The 23,301-nt window shown below is 43.5% G+C and overlaps 1 protein-coding gene across 2 annotated transcripts in view; it reads left to right on the top strand.

Annotated features, from left to right (window-relative positions):
* Positions 1-23,301, top strand: part of TRAPPC9 (trafficking protein particle complex subunit 9) — a 712,655-nt gene that overhangs the window by 21,712 nt on the left and 667,642 nt on the right. Inside the window, exons 3-5 of one of the 2 annotated variants that reach the window (XM_073018375.1) lie at positions 426-571; positions 4,389-4,517; positions 19,763-19,789. In XM_073018375.1, the coding sequence (XP_072874476.1) occupies positions 426-571; positions 4,389-4,517; positions 19,763-19,789 (302 nt within the window). The remainder of the gene's footprint in view (positions 1-425; positions 572-4,388; positions 4,518-19,762; positions 19,790-23,301) is intronic. The other variant, XM_073018374.1, reaches the window with a different exon arrangement.

The following is a 23,301-nucleotide window of genomic DNA, read 5'->3' as shown; positions in this document are numbered from 1 at the left end:
TGCTAAAGCCAAATGGTTGGCTAATAAGACGCAGCCTAGCTCTCTTTATAAAATAATAATAAGTTTGATATTAAGTGGAAGATAGTTGATTTTTTTAAAAAGCTGAAACATAAACTTCTTTATGCTAATGTTACAACTGAAAAATCTAAAAAGAAAAATCCAACTCTAACATTGCCTACGTGAAATACATGGTAGAAGTCCTTACGTACCTATCACCTTTAAAAAAATTGCCTGGAGTACATTTTTGAAGTCAAGACAACTCCGGCTCACATAACTGGCAATGATTATTGCTGACTTAAAATTATAGAGCCTACAGTTGCCTTCTTAGCATTTTTAGTAGTGAGAGAATGGAATAGTGCTTAGTCAGAGTGCTTTCTGGGTGGGAGTTGTATAGTAATAAAGATACATTTTCATTTATTTTCTAGACATTACAAGAAGCGGTGCCAAGGCCGCATGCGGAAGCACGTGGGGGACCTGTGCCTGCAGGCGGGGATGCTGCAGGATTCCCTGGTACATTACCACATGTCAGTGGAGCTGCTGCGTTCCGTGAATGACTTTCTGTGGCTTGGAGGTAAGATGAGCTGATGAAGATGATCTGATATGTAATTGTTGCAACTGTTATTTAAAATGAGAGGCCGGGCTTGGTGGCTCACGCCTGTAATCCCAGCACTTTGGGAGGCTGAGGCGGGTGAAACATGAGGTCAAGAGATTGAGACCATCCTGGCCAACATGGTGAAACCCTGTCTCTACTAAAAATACAAAAATGAGCTGGGTGTGGTGGTGGCACCTATAATCCCAGCTACCCGGGCGGCCGAGGCAGCAGAATTGCTTGAACGAGGAGGCAGAGGTTGCAGTGAGCTGAGGTTGTACCACTGCACTCCAGCCTGGCAACAGAGCGAGACTCCGTCTCAAAATAAATAAATAAATAAAAAAAAGAAATGAGAGGAAATGGAAAAAGAAAGTCCCCAAAAAGGAGGGATGAGGGAGGAAAAGCAGCCAGCCTGTGGTGGTTGCCATGAGCAGGCAACCTGGGGTGCTTCCCTGCCGTATCCGCTGCCCTCCTCCCGCCGCGCCATGTGTCCCCTGAAGGAGGCCCTGCCCACGCTTTCCCTTTTCCTCTGTTCTTAGTGTAACTTGCCCTCTGCTTTGGATGCCATTCCCCGTGATCTTCACCTCTTAGACTCATCCCTCAAAACTTCCTCCATGTGTCACACGATGAATGGATAAACGAAATGTGGTATGGGCATACAGCGGAATATTATTCTGCCATGAAAAGGAGTGAAATTGTGATACCACTGCAGCACGGATGAGCCTTGACGACTTTGTGCTAAGTGAGAGAAGCCAGACATGAAAAAGGCCACAGATTGTATGGTTCTATTTATATGAAGTGGCTAGAATAGGCAAATCTATAGAAGCAGAAAGTAGACGACTATTTCTAGGGGCTGGGAAGAGGGGGAATGGGAAGTGACTGTTAACGGGCATAAGGTTTCTTTTTGGGGTGATGAAAATGTTCCAGAGTCAGATAGTGGTGATGGTTGCACAGTTGTGAATGTACTAAAAACTGCTGACTTGTACACTTTAAGTGGGTGAATTATATGGTGTGTGAACTCTATGTCAATCTTAAAAATTAAAAGAAAGGCAAGAAGAAATCTTACTTCAAAGCACAGCCATCTCCGATCCCCCACAGCAGTTGGCAGAGCAGGTGCTCTACCTGAGATGTTGCCGACACTCTGTGCTGGAATTGGATGTCTGTGTGTGGTCTTCCCTTTGGGGACTGCGCCTCCTGGGGGTGGTCCTGGGAGGATGGACTGGCTGTGTCCATTGCCTGACATGTTGCAGATGCTCCCTAAATGCTTGTTAAAAGAACAATGTGTGAGTAAGGACTAAAGCAGGGTTCTTTTGTTGAAGTTGACAGTTTAACAAGGACGCCTGTCAACCACTTATGATAATACAAGTCAGAATGAAGTAATGACGTGAGTTCTGTAACAGAAGTTTAATGAGGTGCTATAGAACATACTAAATACAACAAATTCTTTCTTTCTTGGGGACAGAGTCTTGCTCTGTTGCCCAGGCTGGCGTGCAGTGGCATGATCTTGGCTCACTACAATCTCCATCTCCTGGGTTCAAGTGATTCTCCTGCGTCAGCCTTCTGAGTAGCTGGGACTACAGGCATGCACTACCACACCCGGCTAATTTTTGTATTTTTAGTAGAGATGGGGTTTTGCTATGTTGGCCGGGCCGCTCTTGAACTCTTGACCTCAGGTGATCTGCCTGCCTTGGCCTCCCAAAGTGCTGGGATTGCAGGCATGAACCACTGTGTCCAGCCAAATATAAGAAATACTTCAAATGGCCAGGCACAGTGGCTCATGCCTGTAATCCCAACACTTCTACAAAAAATAAAAAATAAAAAAACCTTACTTCACCTCACTTCTACAAAACAAAATTAAAAAACATTAGCTGGGTGGAGACCAGCCTGAGCAACATAGGGAGTCCTCACTTCTACAAAAATAAATAAATAAATAAACTAATTAAAAAACATTAGCTGGGCTTGGTGGTCTGTGCCTGTAATCCCAGCTACTTGTGAGGTGAGGCAGGAGGATCGCTTGGGCTCAGGAGGTCAAGGCTGCAGTGAGCCATGATCTCACCACTGCAATCCATCCTGAGCAAGAGTGAGACTTTGTCTCTTAAGAAAAAACAAAAACAAAACTTAAAATGGACTTAAATTTAGTTTTTTAAATAGGCTAGAGAAATAAAAGTAGGGAAAGAAAGGGAGTGAGCATTAGGGATGGAAAAGAAAAGAGAAGCAGATAAAGGATTAAGCAGTCTGAGAAAGACATAGTTTTACTTGGTTTTCTTGAAAGAGTGCTGTCTCCCTAAGTACTCCCTATTGTATCGATTGGAGAATCTATGCGTTTCCCAGTGGGCTCTGAGACTAGGGTCTGTGCAGCAGGTGCTTCTCCAGAAAGACTGGTACCGTCCATATGCCTTCCCCATGCAGCGCTGGACTGGATCAGGAGGACTCCTTAAGGGCACACAGAGAAGGACGGTGCTGTGTGCCATGGGTCTCTTCCATGCTCAGCCTCTCAGAAGTGGACAGGGGAGTTGTCCAGAAGCTACTTATGCCTGACATCACAGCAGACTGAATGTAGAAGCCGATAGAAGATCCAGCTAACTTGTATTAACTCTGACATTAAAGAAATATATGAACATGTCAAACAGTGCTATTCCTCCAGTATTTTATTTTTGTTTTGGAACACAATTATTTTTCATAAAAATGTTAACACATGACAAGCTTATTATTTTATTTTTTATTTTTATTTTTATTTTTTTGAGACAGAGTCTCACTCTGTCGCCCAGGCTGGAGTGCGATGGCGTGATCTCAGCTCACTGCAACTTCCATTTCCCAGGTTCAAGAGATTCTCTTGCCTCAGCCTCCTGAGTAGCTGGGGCTACAGGTGTGTGCTATCATGCCCAGCCAATTTTTGTATTTTTAGTAGAGTTGGGGTTTCACCATGTTGGCCAGGCTGGTCTTAAACTCCTGACCTCAAGTGATCCACCCACCTTGGCCTCCCAAAGTGCTGGGATTACTGGCATGAGCCACCATGCCTGGCCTATTTTAAAAGAAATTAATACATAAATACTTAAATCCTTTTCTCAGTTTTATTTTCCAACATGGTAAATATCTACAGGTGTAACCCATATCACAAAAAAGCTCTTTGTGATCCTCATTTTTAAGAGCATCAAGGAGTTTCTAGACTGAATTAATGGATAAAGTTGATAGAGATGAACACTGCGGCACACCTTATAAGGCATGTGGCATAGCTGGAGATTGTTAGGTTGTCACGCTGTGAGAGAAGAACGGGCTGCGTAGCGAGTTGATATGGCTGTTTTTGAGGAAGAGGGAGGTCTACAGCCTCAAAAGGAGCAGATGCCTAGGGGGCGCGTGGTCTGGAAAGGCATTCTGGTCTTGCTTTGGTGCTATTACTGTGAAATATTTTCAGTCCAGAGCACTTTCTGTTACACATCTCTGCAGCTCCAGAACCTGGCGCAGTCTGCCGCGCAGTCTGTGTGGGAATGCCGGCCATGTGAATGGATGAACACAGGCTGGCCTGTTTCACGTGTGCACTCAGCCCTGCAGGGAAACCTTGAGTGTGGTGAGAGTGTTCCGTGTTGCCTGCCTGGACATGGGCATGGGAAAGACAGGTGGCAAGTTCCCATTTGCAAAAAACTAGTGATCTTTAGGTTTGAACTCTGTTTTGGGAGAAAAATTGGCTTTTCCAAATAATCCACCTGTTTAAATCATTCTTAGCCCCTGCAGTTTGAGCTAATGATGGGTCACTGACTTGCCTAATGATGCTGGTTTTTGTTTTTGTTTTCTTAATGCCCAGCTGCCCTGGAAGGATTGTGTTCAGCTTCTGTCATCTATCACTATCCTGGTGGAACTGGTGGGAAGAGTGGAGCTCGGAGGTTCCAGGGCAGCACACTTCCTGCTGAAGCAGCCAACAGACACCGGCCAGGTGAGCTCTGCTCTTTTTCCAGCCTCTGCTCACTTGCAGTCTTTAAATAAAGCAGACTCATTTGTTACTTTTTTCTTTGAGTTAGGACTAATATTTAAATAAACTGTAAAATCTGTTGAGTCAGAAATATTTATTTTATTTTATTTTATTTTCTATTTTTTTTTTTGAGACGAAGTCTCGCACTGTCACTTGAGCTGGAGTGCAGTGGCGCGATCTCGGCTCACTGCAACCTCCGCCTCCCAGGTTCAAGTGATTCTCCTCCCTCAGTCTCCCGAGTAGCTGGGATTACAGGTGCCCACCACCATGCCTGGCTAATTTTTTGTATTTCTAGTAGAGACGGGGTTTCACTATGTTGGTCAAGCTGGTCTCGACTGCTTGACCTCATGATCCACCCGCCTCGGCCTCCCAAAGTGCTGGGATTACAGGCATGAGACACCGTGCCCTGCCCAGAAATCTTGTATGAGACATTTTGTTCTGATTTTATTGAATATTTTCAATCTTATTGAATACACTAATGGGTTAGAATGATTAATTTCTGGAATAATTGTGTAAAATTTCCTGGTATAACAGACTTGAGGTTCTGTGCCTAAGTCTTTTTATAATTTTATGTATTAGGAGAAACTAGTCCCAGAGGTCAATTTTAATGCTGATTCAGGGCCTGGGAGCAGTTTCTTATTTATTTATTTTTTTTGAGATGAAGTCTTGCTCTGTTGCCTAGGCTGGAGTGCAGTGGCGCAATCCCGGCTCACTGCAAGCTCCGCCTCCTGGGTTCACACCATTCTCCTGCCTCAGCCTCCCTAGTAGCTGGGACTACAGGTACCCGCCACCATGCCTGGCTAATTTTTTGTATATTTAGTAGAGACGGGGTTTCACCGTGGTCTCGATCTCCTGACCTTGTGATCCGCCCACCTCGGCCTCCCAAAGTGCTGGGATTACAGGTGTGAGCCACTGCGCCTGGCCGCAGTTTCTTATTTTATTGGCTGGTAACGTTCTTTCAATGAGTCGTTTGATTTGCTTATGCTTGGTAGAACCAATGAAGAGTGAAAAAACTTGGGCAGAGCAGACCCATGAATGCTGAATGAACATGAATGTTTTGGTCCTTGATGAATGAACCTGCCTTTAATAGCTCAGGATTAAGTCATCATGTTGCATAGGTCACATAGATCATACCAAATAATGCAGAGCTCCAGGCCATACACAAAAATGCTAGGATTTTTTTTTTTTTTGTCCGTGAGATTTTTGTACATTTTTCCCTCCAGACAAAAAAGGGTAGTTAGTGTGTATTGGATGGGGAATGTCTTGCATTTCTTTTTCCATGAATTGTATTATCCCGTATCAGCAGCAGAGAATGCAGAGGCTGCCTTGATGAGCTAGTGACTGTAGCCACACTGTCTGAAGCCATATGTTGTCTATGTAGATTTGCTTAGATGAACTATAATGATTCTTGAAGACAATTTTATTATTCTGTCGTGGGACGTTCCTCTTGGTAGCATCTCAGTTATTGAAGAGGAAAGTGAGGCAGGCTGAGGGTGCTGTTGAAAGTCTGAAGGTTTAAACAGGCAGGTCCCTGCTGCTTGCGTCCTGTACTGTGACCTGACTTGGATGCACCCCATTAGTGTCCACCACCTGTGTTTACTCCTCATGGTTATAATTGCTGTCTCTGGTATGAGATGGCAGTGGTTTAAGTTTCACTGTTTTCTTAGCAACCAAGTGCTAAAATCTCCAACACATCCAGAAAGGTGAAAGCAGGTTTAATTTTCTCTTTAAAAGAAAGTTTTCTGGGTTGGGTGCGGGCTCACGCCTGTAATCCCAGCACTTTGGGAGGCTGAGGAGGGCAGATCGCTTGAGGTCAGGAGTTTAAGACAAGCCTGGCCAACATGGTAAAACCCCATGTCTACTAAAAATGCAATAATTAGCTGGCCGTGGTGGAGCATGCCTGTAATCCCAGCTACTTGGGAGGCTGAGGCAGGAGAATTGCTTGAAACTGGGAGGGCGTCAGCTGGAATCATGCCATTGCACTCCAGCCTGGCCTGGGTGACAGAATGAAACTTTGTCTCAAAAAAAAAAAAAAAAAAAAAAAAGGTCTCTGTTCTCTCTAGGAGCGCCTTTCTTTTTTTTTTTGAGATGGAGTTTTGCTCTGCTGCCTAGGCTGGGGTACAGTGGTGTGATCTTGGCTCACTGCAACCTCTGCCTCCTGGATTCAAGCAATTCTCCTGCCACCCAAGTAACTGGGATTACAGGCGCCCGCTACCATGCCCAGCTAAGTTTTGTATTTTTAGTAGAGATGGGGTTTCACCATGTTGGCCAGGCTGGTCTCAAACTCCTGAGCTCAGGTATCCACCTGTCTCAGCCTCCCAAAGTACCGGGATTTCAGGTGAGAGCCACCGCACCCGGCTTAGGAGTGCCTTTCACTGGAGGTGGTTAGGTGTTTTTTTTTGCTTTTTATTTTTTTAAACTGTGGTTTGAAGAGCTGTAAATGTGTTGAAACTGTTTCACCGATGTGATGAGTAAGACCAGAAACTTTTTAGGGCCACATTTTATTTCTTCCGTTTCCTAATTATGGGCAAATAAAATTTAAAGACATTGAAACACTGCTTTGTCTGTAGTAGAGAAATGTCTTCATTTAGATTTGCATAGAGTAAAAAACTTGGGAACTTTTTTCTGTTGAAAGACATTCTGTGGGGAAGAATATCTGGTGACAATGACACTTAGATGACAGGAGAAAGGGCAATGGGGCTGTCATTTAGAAACTTGGTAGGTTGGGCATGGTGGCTCATGCGTGTAATCCCAGCACTATGGGAGGCAGTGTGGGGAGGATCACTTGAGGTCAGGAGTTTGAGACTAGTCCAGCCAACATGGTGAAACCCTGTCTCTACTAAAAATACAAAAATTAGCCAGGCGTGGTGGCTCATGCCTGCAATCCCAGCTACTTGGGAGGCTGAAGCAAGAGTTGCTTGAACCCATGAGGTGGAGGTTGCAGTGAGCTGAGGTCGCACCACTGCACTCCAGCCTGGGCAATGAGTGGGATTCTGTCTTAAAAACAGAAACTTCGTAGGTTGGGCACCATGGCTCATGCCTATAATCCTGCACTTTGGGAGGCCGAGCGGGGAGGATCACTTGAACCCTGAGTGTTCTACACCAGCCTGGGCAACATAGGGAGACCTTGTCTATATAAGAAATTTAAAAAAATTAGCTGGGAGTGGTGGCATGCACCTGTAGTCCCACTTAGGAGGCTGAGGTGGGAGGACTGCTTGAGCCCAGGAGGTTGAAATTGTAGTGAGCTGTGATTGCACCACTAGATTCCAGCCTAGGTGACAAAGCGAGACCCTGTGTCAAAAAAAAAAAAAAAAAAAAAAAAAAAAAAATTATAAAGCTTGGCAATTATTTGACTACCTTCGAGGCAATACAGCATCCAGATCTGTTAATGGGCATGATCTCAGGAACAGATATGCCATCTCATCTTGGACATTAATCTCAAGATTAGTCAGTTTGTAGTGGCAGCCTCATCTCACATCAGGAATTAATGGCCTCTGTTGTTTGAGATGAAGACCAACCTGATGATTTAACATCCTCCCTTGTATTTCATGGAATGAATATCTTAGGTCCCAGTTTCAGCAGCAAAACAGCAAAAATACAGATGTCAGTCAATATCAGTGTAACCTGCAGCAAGTTGTTTAGTCTCTTTGTGCCTCAGTTTTCTTTCTTTCCTTTTTTTTTTTTTTGAGATGAAGTTTCACTCTTGCTGCCCAGGCTGGAGTGCAACGGTGCAATCTTGGCTCACTACAACCTCCGCCTCGTGGGTTCAAGCGATTCTGCTCCCTCAGCCTCTGAGTAGCTGGGATTACAGGCGCCTGCTACCACGCTCAGCTAATTTTTTGTATTTTTAGTAGAGGTAGGGTTTCACCATGTTGTCCAGGCTAGTCTCGAACTCCTGACCTCAGTTGATCCACGCGTTGGCCTTCCAAAGTGCTGAGATTACAGGCGTGAGCCACCACGCCCAGCTTAGTTTTCTTTTTTTTCTTTTCTTTTTTGAGATGGGGCCTTGCTCTGTTGCTTAGCCTGGAGTGCAGTGGTGCGATCTTGGCTCACTGCAACCCCTGCCTCCCAAGTTCAAGCAATTCTCGTGTTTCAGCCTCCCGAGCAGCTGGGACAACAGGTGTGTACCACTGTGCCTGGCTAATTTTTTGTATTTTAGTAGAGACAGGGTTTCATCATGTTGCCCAGGCTGGTATTGAACTCCTGAGCTCAGGCAACTGGTCTACCTCGACCTCCGAAAGTGCTAGGATTATAGGCATGAGCCACTGCGCCCAACGCTATGCCTCAGTTTTCTTATCTGTAAAATGGGGAAGATAACAGTAGTCCTTACCTGATACGGTTGTTGTGAAGGTTGACTGAGTTACACATATGAAGGTCCTAGAACCCTCCTCACCAAGCACTTGGTAATGTTAGCAGCTATTGTTATTATTATTATTATTTCTTGAGACAGGGTCTGTGTTGCTCAGGCTGGAGGCAGTGGTGCACTCACTGTACTCACTTGCTCACTGCAGCCTCCACCTCCTGGGCTCAAGGGATCCTCACACCTCAGCCTTCTAAGCAGTTGAGACTACAGGTGCATGCCATCATGCCTGGCTAAATTTTTTTGTATTTTTTGTAGAGGTTTTGCCATGTTGCCTAGGCTGTCTCAAGCTCCTGGGCTCAAGTGATCGGTCCACCTTGGTCTCTCAATGTGCTGGGATTACAGGTGTGAACCACTGCACCTGTCTTTATTATTACCAATATTATTATTGCTGATTATCAAATAGTAACATGAATTCAGGAATACTATGAAAAGACTCTAGACAGCTCAGATCCAGGTTCCGTAGTTTCAAACAGTTTCCTATGAGAAAGGGAAGTTTTATTTCTTGTTAAAACTGAGTTATCTTAGTTTATTTTTTATTTTTTTATTTTTTTTTGAGATGAGAGTCTCGCTCTGTTGCCCAGGCTGGAGTGCAGTGGTGTGATCTTGGCTCACTGCAACCTCTGCCTCCTGGGTTCCAGCGATTCTCCTGCCTCAGTACCTGGGATTACAGGCGCTTGCCACTGTGCCCAGCTAATTTTTTGTATTTTTAGTAGAGATGGGGTTTCACCATGTTGGCCAGGCTGGTCTCGAACTCTTGTCCTCGGGTGATCTGCCTGCCTTGGCCTCCCAAAGTGCTGAGATTATAGGCGTGAGCCACCGCACCCGGCTGAGTTATCTTAGTTTAAACTACAATTCCTTAATTCCTGCCACTTTTTGCTTTAATTTTTAAAAATTTTTTTTCGAGACGGAGTCTCGCTCTGTCGCCCAGGCTGGAGTGCAGTGGCCGGATCTCAGCTCACTGGAAGCTCCGCCTCCCGGGTTCCCGCCATTCTCCTGCCTCAGCCTCCCGAGTAGCTTGGACTACAGGCGCCGCCACCTCGCCCGGCTAGTTTTTTGTATTTTTTTTTTTTAGTAGAGACGGGGTTTCACCGTGTTAGCCAGGATGGTCTCGATCTCCTGACCTCGTGATCCGCCTGTCTTGGCCTCCCAAAGTGCTGGGATTACAGGCTTGAGCCACTGCGCCCGGCCAATTCCTGCCACTTTTTGCTTTAATTCTCCTTTTGTTTTAATTTTTTTTTTAACTTTACTTTCACAGTATTCAAAGGTTGGGGCCACTAAATCTTAATCTGGAGACTTGTATATGAACCTGTAAGCCTATAATTAATGGAAAAAGCTTATTTTAAAAATTAATAGGACATTTTGTAATTAATCCAAAAGAAAGTCCTTATCATGGACTTGTAAGTATTTCTTCTTTCTGGTCATTTCTACCTTTTGGACTGTCATCATTATCAAAATAGCTGTACATTATTCAGCACCTGTTGTAGGCCAGTGGCTATGCTAAAAGCTTTACCTAAGATTTACCTCACAGCAGGCATTTGAAGGTAGGGATTAGTACCTCTGTTTTGCAGGTGAGAGGACTAAGGCTGGGTGACTTGCTCCATATCCTTCAGTGGTGAGTGGCAGAGCTGGGATTTGAACCTGGGTTGATGTGATTACAGAGTGTATATTCTTAATTGCTCCTCAAATCAGCCTCCCCTTGACTGGCTGCCTGAAGCTCTGTGAGTTTATACATGATGAATTTTAGTGGTCTAAGCCTGACTAGGGCTTAAAAGAAGAAATATTGTAAGAATATGAGAGTTGGCATAGATTAAAATTGTGCCTTGTCACAAATATTTTATTGTCAGCTAACAACCTAAAAAGGTAATATTTTTGTTTTCTTAACTTTGTAAGCATGGGAAGAAAGCACATTAAAAATAATTACATGTCAGGTGTGTTAAATGAGGGAAAAAGGAAAAAGAAATAAAAATTAAAGAAAAATAAATAATTGCAGTACAAAATAGAAGTGGTTTAAAAAATCCAACCATTGCTAATGATATACTGCTTGTTTTTATCTAGTGATACTTGCTAAGGGAAAAAGTTATATTGAATTGATTTTATGCAGTCTTTTTTTCTTTTTTTGAGACACATGTCTATGGTATGTTGTTTAGGCTGGACTAGAACTTCTGGGCTCAAGCAGTCCCCTTGCCTCAGCCTCTCCAGTAGTAGTGGGACCACAGGCACGCACCACTGTGCCTGGCTTCAGTGTACTCTTTAGAATGGAAGAGGAGATTGAATTAGTGAATTTTGACAGAAATTTAAAATCTATACTCTTTGCTGATGATGAATATGTAAGTTTTGTGGGACTTTGGACTTGTCAGCTTTTTTTATGGTCTAAATATATTTTCTCATATGTGAAATTAGTATATTAGTATATAGTATATTAGTAAATTAGTATATATACTCTATACTTTGTATGGTTGTGAGAGTTGGATACCATGGGTACGAAGCACCTAAAAGGGGCTCGATGAAAATTAGCCGGTGGGTCAAAGCCAGCCTCAGTGGCTTGCACCACTAGCCACTTGGGAGGCTGAGACTGGAGGATACTTGAGCCCAGGGGTGCAAGGCCAGCCTGGGCAACATAGTGAGATCCTGTCTTAAAAAATAATTAGCTGTCCCAATGACATAAATTGGTTAGAAGCATCATCTTTGAATAATGAAGATGGTGGTTTATTTCTGATGCACATTCAATATATGTATGTTCATATATATGAATATGATTTAAAGTGACAAGGGTTCAGTTATGGTTTTTCAATGCAGTATGAAGTTTTGATGAAATCAGTGTCATTCTAGTAAGATAGGGAATACCTAAATTACCTTGCTGAAGAATATAAAATTTTTTAATACAGAATATGTATTATATATCAAAATTCGTATTGCCCTGTAATAATCCACTAAAGCCTTTAAACTACTAGAACCTTGTCATTCAGAAGCTGACCGTAGTGGCTGGATGCGGTGGCTCACACCTGTAATCCCAGCACTTTGGGAGGCCAAGGTGGGTGGATCAATTGAGGTCAGGAGTTCATGACCAGACTGGCTGATATGGTGAAACCCCGTCTCTACTCAAAATTCAAAAATTAGCCGGGCGTGGTGGCCTGTGTCTGTAATTTCAGCTACTTAGGAGACTGAGGCTGGAGAATCACTTGAACCCGAGAGGCAGAGGTTGCAGTGAGCCGTGGTCATGCCACTGCACTTCAGCCTGGGTGACAGAGCAAGACTCCATCACACACATACACACACACACACACACACACACACACACACACACACACACAGAGCTCACCATAGCAATAAAGTTTTGACAAATTGATACTGAGCCATTTTTATGGAATAAGCCTGTCCCCGGTAGAGGGTGGTGATTGCAAGTTGTCCAGGTTCTTAGTGTTTTGAACAAAGAATTGGACAAAATGCCCAACAAAGCAAAGAAAGAAGAAAGCAACGAAATAACGAAAGCAGGGATTTATTGAAAACGAAAGTACACTCCACAGTGGTGAAGTGGGCCGAGCAGCGGCTCAAGGGCACCGTTACAGAATCTTCTTGGGTCTAAATACCTTCTAGAAGTTTCCCATTGGCTACTTCATGCTCACCTCTTGGTGATTGGTTTCAGAAAGCAGCCAATCAGAGGCTGAAGTTAACAAAGGTCACACTCCTGTGCAAACATCTGATTGGTTGCAAAAAGGAACCAGTCCGAGGCTAAGGTGAAGTTGCAAAGTTATGCTTCTATGCAGATGAAAAGCAGACATAGTTATATGTCTATGCAAACGAAGACTCCACCCGCAATCAGTCTGATTGGTTGCGGACAGCCAGTTTCCCATCTGCTATGCAGAAAAGGTCAAAGGGAGCAGCCTCTGGTCCTTTTGTTACTTAGTCATGGAAAGTTAGGGTTTTCCTTTCAATTTAGTTGTAGGAAGTCAATGTGAAACAATGCTAGGTTCCTTGCCTCTAGATCCTATTCTCCTGCCTCAGGCTTATCTTTTTTTGTGATTGAGAAAATTTTGATTTTTTTTTTTTCTGTATCTGTAATAGATGAAAAAAGTAGAAACGTTGATTTGACATCACTTTTCCTTTATAGATTGACTACAAGGGGACATTGTTGAATAGATCATGTTTTGTTTTTGTTGTTGTTGTTGTTTGAGACAGAGTCTCGCTCTGTCACCCAGGCTGGAGTGCAGTGGCTCAGTCTTGGCTCACTGCAACTTCCATTTCCTGGGTTTCAGTGGTTCTCTTGCCTCAGCCTCCCGAGCAGCTGGGATTACAGGCACCCGCCACCACACCTGGCTAACTTTTGTACTTTTAGTAGAGACACGGTTTCACCATGTTGGCCAGGCTGATCTTGAACTCCAGACCTCAAGCGATCTGCCTGCCTCGGCCTCCCGAAGTGTTGGGATTACAGGCGTGAGCCACTGCACCCGGCCTGTGTGTTTTTTTTTTTTGAGACAAAGTCTTGCTCTGTTGCCCAGGCTGCAGTGCAGCAGCACGATCTTGGCTCACTGTAACCTCTGCCTCCCGGGCTCAAGTGATTCTTGTGTCTCAGCCTCCTGAGTAACAGGATTACAAGTGTGTGCCACCATGCCCAGCTAATTTTTGTAGAGACTAGGGTTCGCCATGTTGGCCAGGCTAGTCTCCAACTCCTGACTCAAGTGATCCACTCGCCTTGACCTCCCGAAGTGCTGGGATTACAGGCGTGAGCCACTGTGCTTGACCGATTATGCTGTTTTAATATATAAATAAATGTGTTTGTATTTCAACAAAATTGTATGATCAATAGTTAGTTGCCAGTCCTTTGGGAAGTATTTTTTTGTAAGACACTTAGGCTATTTACTGACTGAAATATACAGACGTGACTTTTTTTTTTGTTTGTTTGTTTTGTTTTTTTTGTTTTTTTTTGAGACAGTCTCGCTCTGCCCCCAGGCTGGAGGGCTCACTGCAAGCTCCGCCTCCCAGGTTCACGCCATTCTCCTGCCTCAGCCTCCTAAGTAGCTGGTACTACAGGCACCCGCCACCACGCCTGGCTAATTTTTTGTATTTTTAGTAGAGTTGGGGTTTCACCATATTAGCCAGGATAGTCTCGGTCTCCTGACCTCGTGATCCGCCCGCCTTGGCCTCCCAAAGTGCTGGGATTACAGGCTGAGCCACTGCACCCATCCAGACGTGACTTTTATGATTATAGAGTTGGTATAGATTAAGGTGGCTTTTGGTATAGTGCAAAATCCAAGGACTAGGAAAAAGGTTTGCCACTGATTGCTAGAAGAACAAATTCTCTGGGTCTCAACCTCACTACCTGTAGAATGAAGAGAATGGGCCAGATGCTCGAGTTTTCTTCCTGTTCTAATATTAGTTTCTATGAGTCTGTGTCTTCTGTTTATATTTAGGAGTGTTAAAGTTTTTGGATTAAATACTGAATACTGGTCCCTTCCTTGAAGCAGATTTCAATATGTGCTAGCTACACTTTTAGTTATGGTCTCTGAGCATCGTGTTTTAAAAAGCCCTATTGATCATTTCTTATTATGCCAACAATTAAATTTGTTCCTTTTTTTTTTTCCAGCAACCTGGAAAGACCTTTCTGGCCATAGGTGGCGCTGTTGTACATATATATATTTTTAATGTCCTAATTTTCCTGTTGGTGAAAGAAGATTTAAACAAGGCTTCCTTCATCTGAATTTTGTTGTTGTTTAATACTTTAGAATAGTACTGTGCCCATTATATTTGGATACCTGGAAAAATATTCTAGTTATTTTTATTATGTCATTTCAGCGTGAAAATTTCAGATGTGCAAAGTGGACAGTGGTGAAATTGGACTTTTTCTCCAATGTTAGAAACCAGTCAGCCATGATTTATAAAAGAGATAGAAACTATCTGGAGCACCTTAAAGCTGAGAGGAACCTGGAACTCCCTGAATATTGCACCCACTTTTGCATGTTCGCTAGTGGGTGGTGGTGTGGTGTCATGGAACAGTCTAATTCAGCTGACTTGTGTTTGAACGCAGGTCCTACAGTTCTTTCCCAGGTGCCCCCCACCTCCTCGCTCTGCATCTGTGAGTAGGGGCTCCTAATTTCTGCTTTGCAGAATTGTGAGGATTAGAATGTGTGCAAAATGTTTAGCATGGTGGTCCTCTCATAAAAAACCTCATGACCATTAGCTGTTATTTTATATGAAGTCATCATTTTATAGTGTTTGGAAATTACTAAGGCTTTGAAATAGGAAAAATGTTTTCGTGAAGAAAGACTCAGTTAGGAAATGAAGGAAATACTTGAGGAGGGTCAGTAGTTCTTATACCCATAATTTAGCTGCAGGTTTAGAGACATGGCCGTTATATAGGCATCTTGACCCTACCCAAGCCACAGAATTATTTGCGGATTAGTATATGTTGGGGCTTAAAGGGGCCCAATAATAACACTCTTGTTTTCTTCAACAAACAATTGAGAGACGAGACAAGAGTAAGCAGGCAGAGAATAAAAATGCCGCCCTTATTAGTGATGAAACCACATTCTCTGCCAGGCATGGTGGCTCACACCTGTAATCCTGGCACTTTGGGAGGCCACAGTGGGTGGATCGCTTGAGCCCAGGAATTTGAGACCAGCCTGGGTAACATGATGAAATCCTGTCTCTACAGAAAATACAAAAAATTAGCTGGGAATGTTGGCCTATAGTCCCAGCTACTCAAGAGGCTGAGGTGGGAGGATTGCATGAGCCCAAGAGGCAGAGGTTGCAGTGAGCTGAGATTCTGCCACTGCACTCCAGCCTGGGCGACAGGGCGAGACCTTGTCTTAAAAAACGAAAAACAACCCCCACATTTTCCATGAATATGAGGGATGAAGAAAAATGGGCATCCTACTACTGTGTATCCAAGATCTGGTGGCTCTGGGCCACAGCGGGCCTTCCTACGAGGGGCCGTGTCCCTGTCAGACATAGGCATGGTGGAGCAGAGCATCCCCTGTGCTTCCTGAGTGTAGCACCCAAGGGCGAAAGAAGGGGTTCACGTGCCCAGTTTGTCTCACAAACTCATCTCACAACTCATTCCTCTTGGGTGGGGGAGGAATGGGGGTGGGTGAGAGGTCAACATTGCTTAGGATAAAGCCTTTATTGTGGAAACCAGAGGAGTGGGGAGCAAGTGCTGTCTTCCCCCAGTTTAAGTAGGTCATGGGGTGACAGTTCTTTCTTTGTAAACACAGAAAAAAGGATATCCTTTGCGATTTAGACTAGCAACGAAATACAAAGGATGATTAGAAGGGAGATTTGTAAAATCACTGTAACAGATAACTTTTTTTTTTTTTTTGGAGGGGGAATGGAGTCTCATTCTGTCATCCAGGCTGGAGTGCAATGGCGTGATCTCGGCTTACTGCAACCTCTGCCTCCCAGGTTCACATGATTCTCCTGCCTCAGCCTCCCAAGTAGCTGGGATTACAGGCGTCTGCCACCATGCCCAGCTAATTTTTGTATTTTCAGTAGAGACAGTGTTTTGCCATGTTGGCCAAGCTGGTCTCGAACTCCTGACCTCAGGTGATCTGCCCATCTTGGCCTCCCAAAGTGCTGGAATTACAGGTGTGAGCCACCACACCTGACTGATAACATTTGTTGAACACTTAAAATGTGCTACACACATTTTATTTATTTTTATTTTTATTTTTTTGAGATGGAGTCTCACTGTGTTGCCCAGTCTGGAGTGCAATGGCACAATCTTGGCTCACTGCGACTGCCGCCTCCCGGGTTCAAGCAATTCTTATGCCTCAGCCTCCCAAGTAGCTGCGATTACAGGTGTGCACCACCATGACCAGCTAATTTTTGTATTTTTAGTAGAGATTTTACCTTGTTGGCCAGGCTGGTCTCAAACTCCTGACCTCGAGTGATCCACTCGCCTTGGCCTCTACACATATTTTACATAAACCAATTTAACCCTTTAATCTTCACAACAACCAGGTAAGTTAGGTTGGATTATCATCCCAGTTTTGCAGATGTGGAAACTGAGGCATAGAGAGGTTGAGGAACTTGACCAAGGTTATGGAGCTAGTAAGTGGCAGAGCTGGGATTTAAACCCTGGCAGTTGGCCGGGCGCAGTGGCTCACACCTGTGATCCCAGCCCTGGGAGGCCAAGGCAGGCAGATCACAAGGTCAGGAGTTCGAAACCAGCCTGGCCAATGTAGTGAAACCCTGTGTCTGCTAAAAATAATAAAAAAAAATTAGCTGGGAGTGGTGGCGCGCCTGTAGTCCCAGCCATTCGGGAGGCTGAGGCAGAAGAATCACTTGAACCTGGGAGGCGGAGGTTGCAGTGAGCCGAGATCACACCACTGCACTCCAGCCTGGGCGACACAGTAAGACTCTGTCTCAAAAAAAACAAAACAAAACAGAAGAACAAAAAACAAAACAAAACACCCCTGGCAGTCGGACTGAGCGTTGGTAGATTGGCTTCAGGCGTTTAGAGGTATCAGCATATCTATAGTTCCATGTGTACATCTATACATCAGCCAGCGGGCCGGCCCGTGTGGAAAGGCTGGGACAGAGAGAGTTATACAGCATTGGCATTTGTGTCTTGGCCAGTGTCACAGAGAGTGCACTGCGGTTTGCACTGTCCACAGAGAGTGCACGGCAGTTTGCATTAATCATTTGTGTAGGCAGCAGGTTTCTCCTTGTAACAGAACTTTAGTCCATCAAATTCATCTAGAAAACTCCAGTTCAGAGAAAGTGGAGTTTTCTAGATGAACTTGATTTGTATTTCAACAAAATACATCTACTGAATTCTGTTTCAGGAAAGGGAGTGGTATTCAGTTCCCCATCTGAACACTTTAATGCCCCTAAATAAAAACGAAAGACAGGCTCACGGAGACTCATCTTAGAACAGGAACAAACTGAAGCATCGGCCTCCTCCCTTCATCTTGTAGACAGGGGTGGTGGTGTTAGGCTTTGTTATTCAGGTGCCAGGATCCTGCTGTAGAGGTGACAACCACTAGGAAAGGGCCTAGAAACCAGCATTTGGTGTATGAGGGCATCCTCTGTAATGGTCCCAAATGAGACTGTGGACCTGACTTCTACTTACCTCCTGCCGGTGATTTGGCCTTTGAAGAGAAAATGTGCTGATCACTGAACCCTGATATTTGGTTTGATTGATCATTTTGTGTCCCCTATTACATTAATGGTTAAACCTCCAGTTTTCCTATATCAGTCTCTTGCAAGTTTGGTTAATGTGAAATCAGTCCACTAGAGGCTGATGATACTAATAATCAAATGATTGATGATTGTGATAATAACTCTGAGGCATCAAAGGTTTAATTCATATCCCCTATCTAAAGGACATGGCATAGTATAATATATTTAGCCAGGTTCTTCACAGAACAAAACGTTTGTAGGATTATCTGGAAATCCAGACGTCCTCAAGTTCTATGCAGCTGAATGTCTGCTCAGTGCAGACCTGGGACCTGGTGTCGTGGCCTGTGCGATGGTGTGGCTTCCCTCGGCTCCTCTGGGCTTCCATCTCCCCATAGACAGTGAGGGCTGATACCTGTTTATTTTGTAGGGTTGCTCTGAAGGTCATACATGGTATTTGTTAAGCATCATGCTTGGCATAAAGGTGTTATTCAATGGAAAACACCTGTTTTTTATTTTCATGGTGGCTTCAAGATTGCAGTGATTTTTAGTCTGCATTTACAAACAGAGATGACTTTACACAAAATAGCTCTTAAATAGCACCATAATCATGGGCCCTCTTCTCTATGTAGACAATTGAATAGATGTGCTATTTCCATAAGATTATTGGGACATACCTTTTTGAATCTTCTTAACATGTTTAAAAATGAGAATAGCTAATGATAAACATGACTCTTGGAACCAGAACCTCTTGAGGTGTGTTTTGCCATGATGGGAAATTGCATTCTATAGAGAAGTCTAATTGGATCACATAGATATTTGGGTAGTTTAGCAGACCAGCAAGACTTTCAAAAGTTTCTTCGTCATAGTGAAGTTAATGGTTTTGTATTTTAAATTAACTACAAAGCTAGCTTCTAAAAGTTGGAAATCTTTAACTTGATGAAGTATCTAGTTGGGTGTGTGCATGTATGTGTGTGAGAGAGAGAGAGAGAGAAAGAGAGAGAGAGAGGTATTTTAGGGGGGTTGTGAAAAGTTCCATAGAGCCTCTGGCACCTTTTCTCCCCCATTCTAGGTTGCTGACATACATTTGCGCAAATAGTTATCCTTTGTCACTTGGCTTATTTGTGGAAATAAGGAATTCTTATATTTGTTTAAGAAGAGCTGGGAGGTTGGGTACAAGTGGCTCATGGCTGTAATCCCAGCAGTTTGAGACCAGCCTGGCTAACATGGTGAAACCCTGTCTCTACTAAAAATACAACAACAATAACAACAATAAAAAGTAGCCGGGCGTGGTGGTGCACTCCTGTAATCCCAGCTACTCAGGAGGCTGAGGCAGGAGAGTTGCTGGAACCCGGGAGGCGGAGGATGAAGTGAGCCAAGATCACGCCACTGCACTCCAGCCTGGGCGACAGAGCAGGACTGTGTCTCAGAAAAAAAAAAAAAAAAAGAAGAGCTGGGAGCATGAACATAGAAAGTGGGAAGGCAGAGAGGTGAGGAGGCGCTTAACCATTTGTTTAGGGTATGAGTAATAGTAGCTTTTCTTTTATCTTTTCCTGTCTGAAGCAAAAAGGCACCAAACTTGTAACATACTGTTCCTCAGAATTGCTTTTCTGATCAGATACAAGTCAGATTTTTCTCCAGGCTATGTGAATTATGAAATGTGTTTTAGTAGTTATTTTTAAAAGTAGTTTTGTTTTCCAAATAAAATACCATAATCTGTTCTTTCTTCCAGGGGCACAGGAAGTTCTCATTGATCCAGGTACATGATCTATGTGTTTAGTTTCTTTTGGTTATTTTTTTAAGTGCTTGTTTCATGGTGATGTGAATGAATGGTTAAAATTTCTGGATGATGATCTTTGGAATATTCTGATTTAAGTAACTTTAAATCAGAACTGTTAAAAGCCTGATGATTGATGGGTCCTTGCTTGATGGGCACCCCGTTGCTTTATGTTATCTGTTGAAGAGGAGGCTTCGAGGAGGCTTCTTCCTCTAGCATGGCTAAGTGAATGATTGGAGAATTGTGCCTTTAATTCTTTGAATGCATTGAGCATGTTTGTCCTGTTAATTTTGAATTCATTTGTAATCATGACTTTGCTCTGATTTGTGGCTTGTGCTCCCTTTCACGTGAGTTCATTCTCTACTGCATTTCGTCTCTGTGTTCTTAACAGGAAAAGAAATCTATTTTTTTACAGAGGCAGATTTTTCTTTCCCTTTGTAATATCTTCTGTAATTAATACAGCAAAAACCTCTTTTATTACACTGCTTAATTATTTCATGATGGGCTCTATTATTTTCTGACTTAATGAGAAACAATGACAGGGTAAATAGTACAAAATGAAAACAGCCTAGAATTGAAATCAGATGGCTGTGCTTATGCAGACTTTGTGAGTAACACGTTCGCTTTCATCTCCTCGTGCATCTTGGCTCCGAAATGAAGTTGCCTCAGGTTTGCAGGCGTTGGTTTTAATATTTGCATTTACTCCTTTCTCTAGGCCAGTGGCTAAGTTTCCTGATGAGGTTTGTGGAATGTGTAGAGAAAGGACAATAAATGCTTAGTTTGGGTTTCAGGAGAACTGAGTTGCTGATGAGAAGACATCTCGGGGACAGTCAGGAGGGTAGACTTTATGCCACTGAGGTGCTGAAAGCCCCGCCAACGCTGATGACAAATGAAATGGATGTTGAATGTACTGGTATTTGACCAGTACGAGTTGCTGAGCCCCAGTTTGGCTAGTTATGCCTGCTATAAAATACTGCATTGCAGTGTGTCAATCGCATTAGTTGTAGGAGAATTAGATGTGTCCACCAGATAGAAGTAGCTCAGAGCTGTAAGGAAAATCAGGCGTTTGTTGAGATAAGGCATTTTAAAAAGATTTCTGAAGCTTTTCAAGATAGGGTTGTGTAGAGGTGAAATTGAGTTTAGAGTGCTGGGAGGAAAAGTGAGGAGATTCTATAGGGCTTTGTTATTCAAGGGTGCATCAGGGTCCTGCTGTAGAGGTGAAAACCGCCAGGAAGGACCCAGAAACCAGTGTTTGGTGTGTGAGGACATCCTCTGTCATGGTCCCAAATGAGAAACATGTGGACCTGACTTCTCTTTACCAATGGGAGAGCGAGTAAAGAGAATGAGATGCTGTCCTGGCCCCACGTTCTGGTTCTGGCCTTCCAGGCCACCCCAGTTCCTGCTAATGCCTTCTGGCCTCTGCTTGCGGGGACCTTTGTATCAGGACTGACTCGCTGCTGAAATCATATCTGCGTTTCAAGTGGTCATTTCTAAACCCTTGCAAATGTCTTAGCAGTGACAGTGCTGGTAGGGAATCTTCCCAGCTCCTAGGAGCAATGCAATTTGCTTCTCCACAGCCTCTCCATCTGAATAGCTAACACTCTCTCAGGGGTTGTAAAAGTGTTCAGCTCCTGGAAAACCCATTCACATGAAGCTATCACAAAATTGTATCACTTTCATTTCATTTTTGAGTTTTAAATGGACATAATGTTTGAAGCAAGCTGTTTCCAAATTCTTTCCCTACCAGCTTTCCCCACCATCTTTTCCAAAACCAGAAGAAGAGTTTCACGGTTTTCGGGGGGTCCTCCAACTCTTATCCTAAGAGCTAAGCTTCCCTTCCCTGCATTTCTAGCAGCTAGGCCTTTGTGTTCTTTATCTGCATTTTTAAAGTGGCATGATTCTTACAACTCTTTTTTCTTTGTTTTTTTTTTTTTTTTTTCCTTTCATTTCATTTTTTTTTTTTTTTTTTTTGGGAGACAGGTTCTCACTCTGCCGCCGAGGCTGGAGTGCAGTGGTTATTCACAGGTGCGAACCTAGCTCACTGTGCCCTCAAACTCCTGGACTCAGGCAGTTCTCCCACCTCAGCCTCTGGAGTAGCTGGGACTACAGGTGTGCACCACCATGCCCAGCTAATGTTTTAATTTTTTCATAGAGATAGGGTCTCTCTGTGTTGACAAGGCTTATCCTGGCCTCAAGCAATCCTCCTGCCTTTACCTCCCAAAGTGATTACAAACGTGAGCCACTGTGCCTGGCCTCTTTTTTTTTTTTTTTTAAATTTAATTTCTAAACATTTCATGTACATTCAGCAGCTACTTTACATAAAATGATCTTTTGGATAATTTTAGTTAACTCATAGTTGCTTTTTCCATTTTCATGTTGAGGAGAGTTTCTTCTTCCTGTAATAAAAATTAGCAGTTTGCACTTATTATGTGACAGACATTGTTCTAAGGTGCTTTTTTTTAAAAACAAACAAACAAACAAACAAACTAGTTTTAATGCAGTTTACCTATTTAAAGGGTAAAATCCAGTCATTTTTAGTATATTTACAGAGTTGTGCAACCCTCACCACAATCAGTTTTAGGACATTCTCATAACCCCAACAGGAAGCCGTGTACCCGTTAGCAGTCACTCTCCTTTGCCTACGTCCTTCCCTTACCCCCAAGCAACTAGTAAGCTACTTTCTTTCTCTATTATTTGCCTGTTCTGGACTTCTCATATAAATGGCATCATACATATAATGATATGTCGTTTTTGTGACTGGCCTCTTTCACTTACTGTATATTCCAAGCTTCATCCGTACAGCATGTGTCAGTGTGCATTTGCTTTTCTTCTTGCAGAATGATATTCCATTCTGTGTATGTGTGTGTGTGTGTGTGTGTATGTGTGTATATGCCACATTTTGTTTTTGCGTTCCATCAGTTGATGGACATTTGTATCGTTTGTACCTTTTGGCTATTATGAATAATGTTGTTATAAACATTTGTGTGGACATATGTTTGTTTGATTGATTGATTGATTGATTGAGATGGAGTTTTGTTCTTGTTGCCCAGGCTGGAGTGCAGTGGTACAGTCTTGGCTCACTGCAACCTCCGCCTCCTGGGTTCAAGCGATTCTCCTGCCTCAGCCTCCCAAGTAGCTGGGATTACAGGCGCTCGCCACCAAGGCTGGCTAATTTTTTTTGTATTTTTACTAGAGATGGGATTTCACCATGTTGGCCAGGCTGGTCTTGAACTCCTGACCTCAGGTGATCCCACCTCAGCCTCCCAAAGTGCTGAGATTACAGGTGTGAGCCCCCATGCCTGGCTCATATGTTTTAAATTCTATTATGTGTATGCCTTGGAGGGGGAGTTGCTGGGTCATATGGCAACTCAACGTTTAACTTTCTCAGAAACTGCCAGATTGTTTTCCAAAGTGGCTGTACCACTTTACATTCCTACTAGTAATGACTGCAAGTTCTAATTTCTCTGCTTCCTTGTCAATACTTGTTACCTTTT

This window comes from Chlorocebus sabaeus, chromosome 8, assembly GCF_047675955.1.
Source record: "Chlorocebus sabaeus isolate Y175 chromosome 8, mChlSab1.0.hap1, whole genome shotgun sequence".
In the NCBI taxonomy this organism is placed as follows: Eukaryota; Metazoa; Chordata; class Mammalia; order Primates; family Cercopithecidae; genus Chlorocebus; species Chlorocebus sabaeus.
Note: the sequence above shows the minus strand (reverse complement) of the source record. Positions and strands in the feature narration are given on the sequence as shown.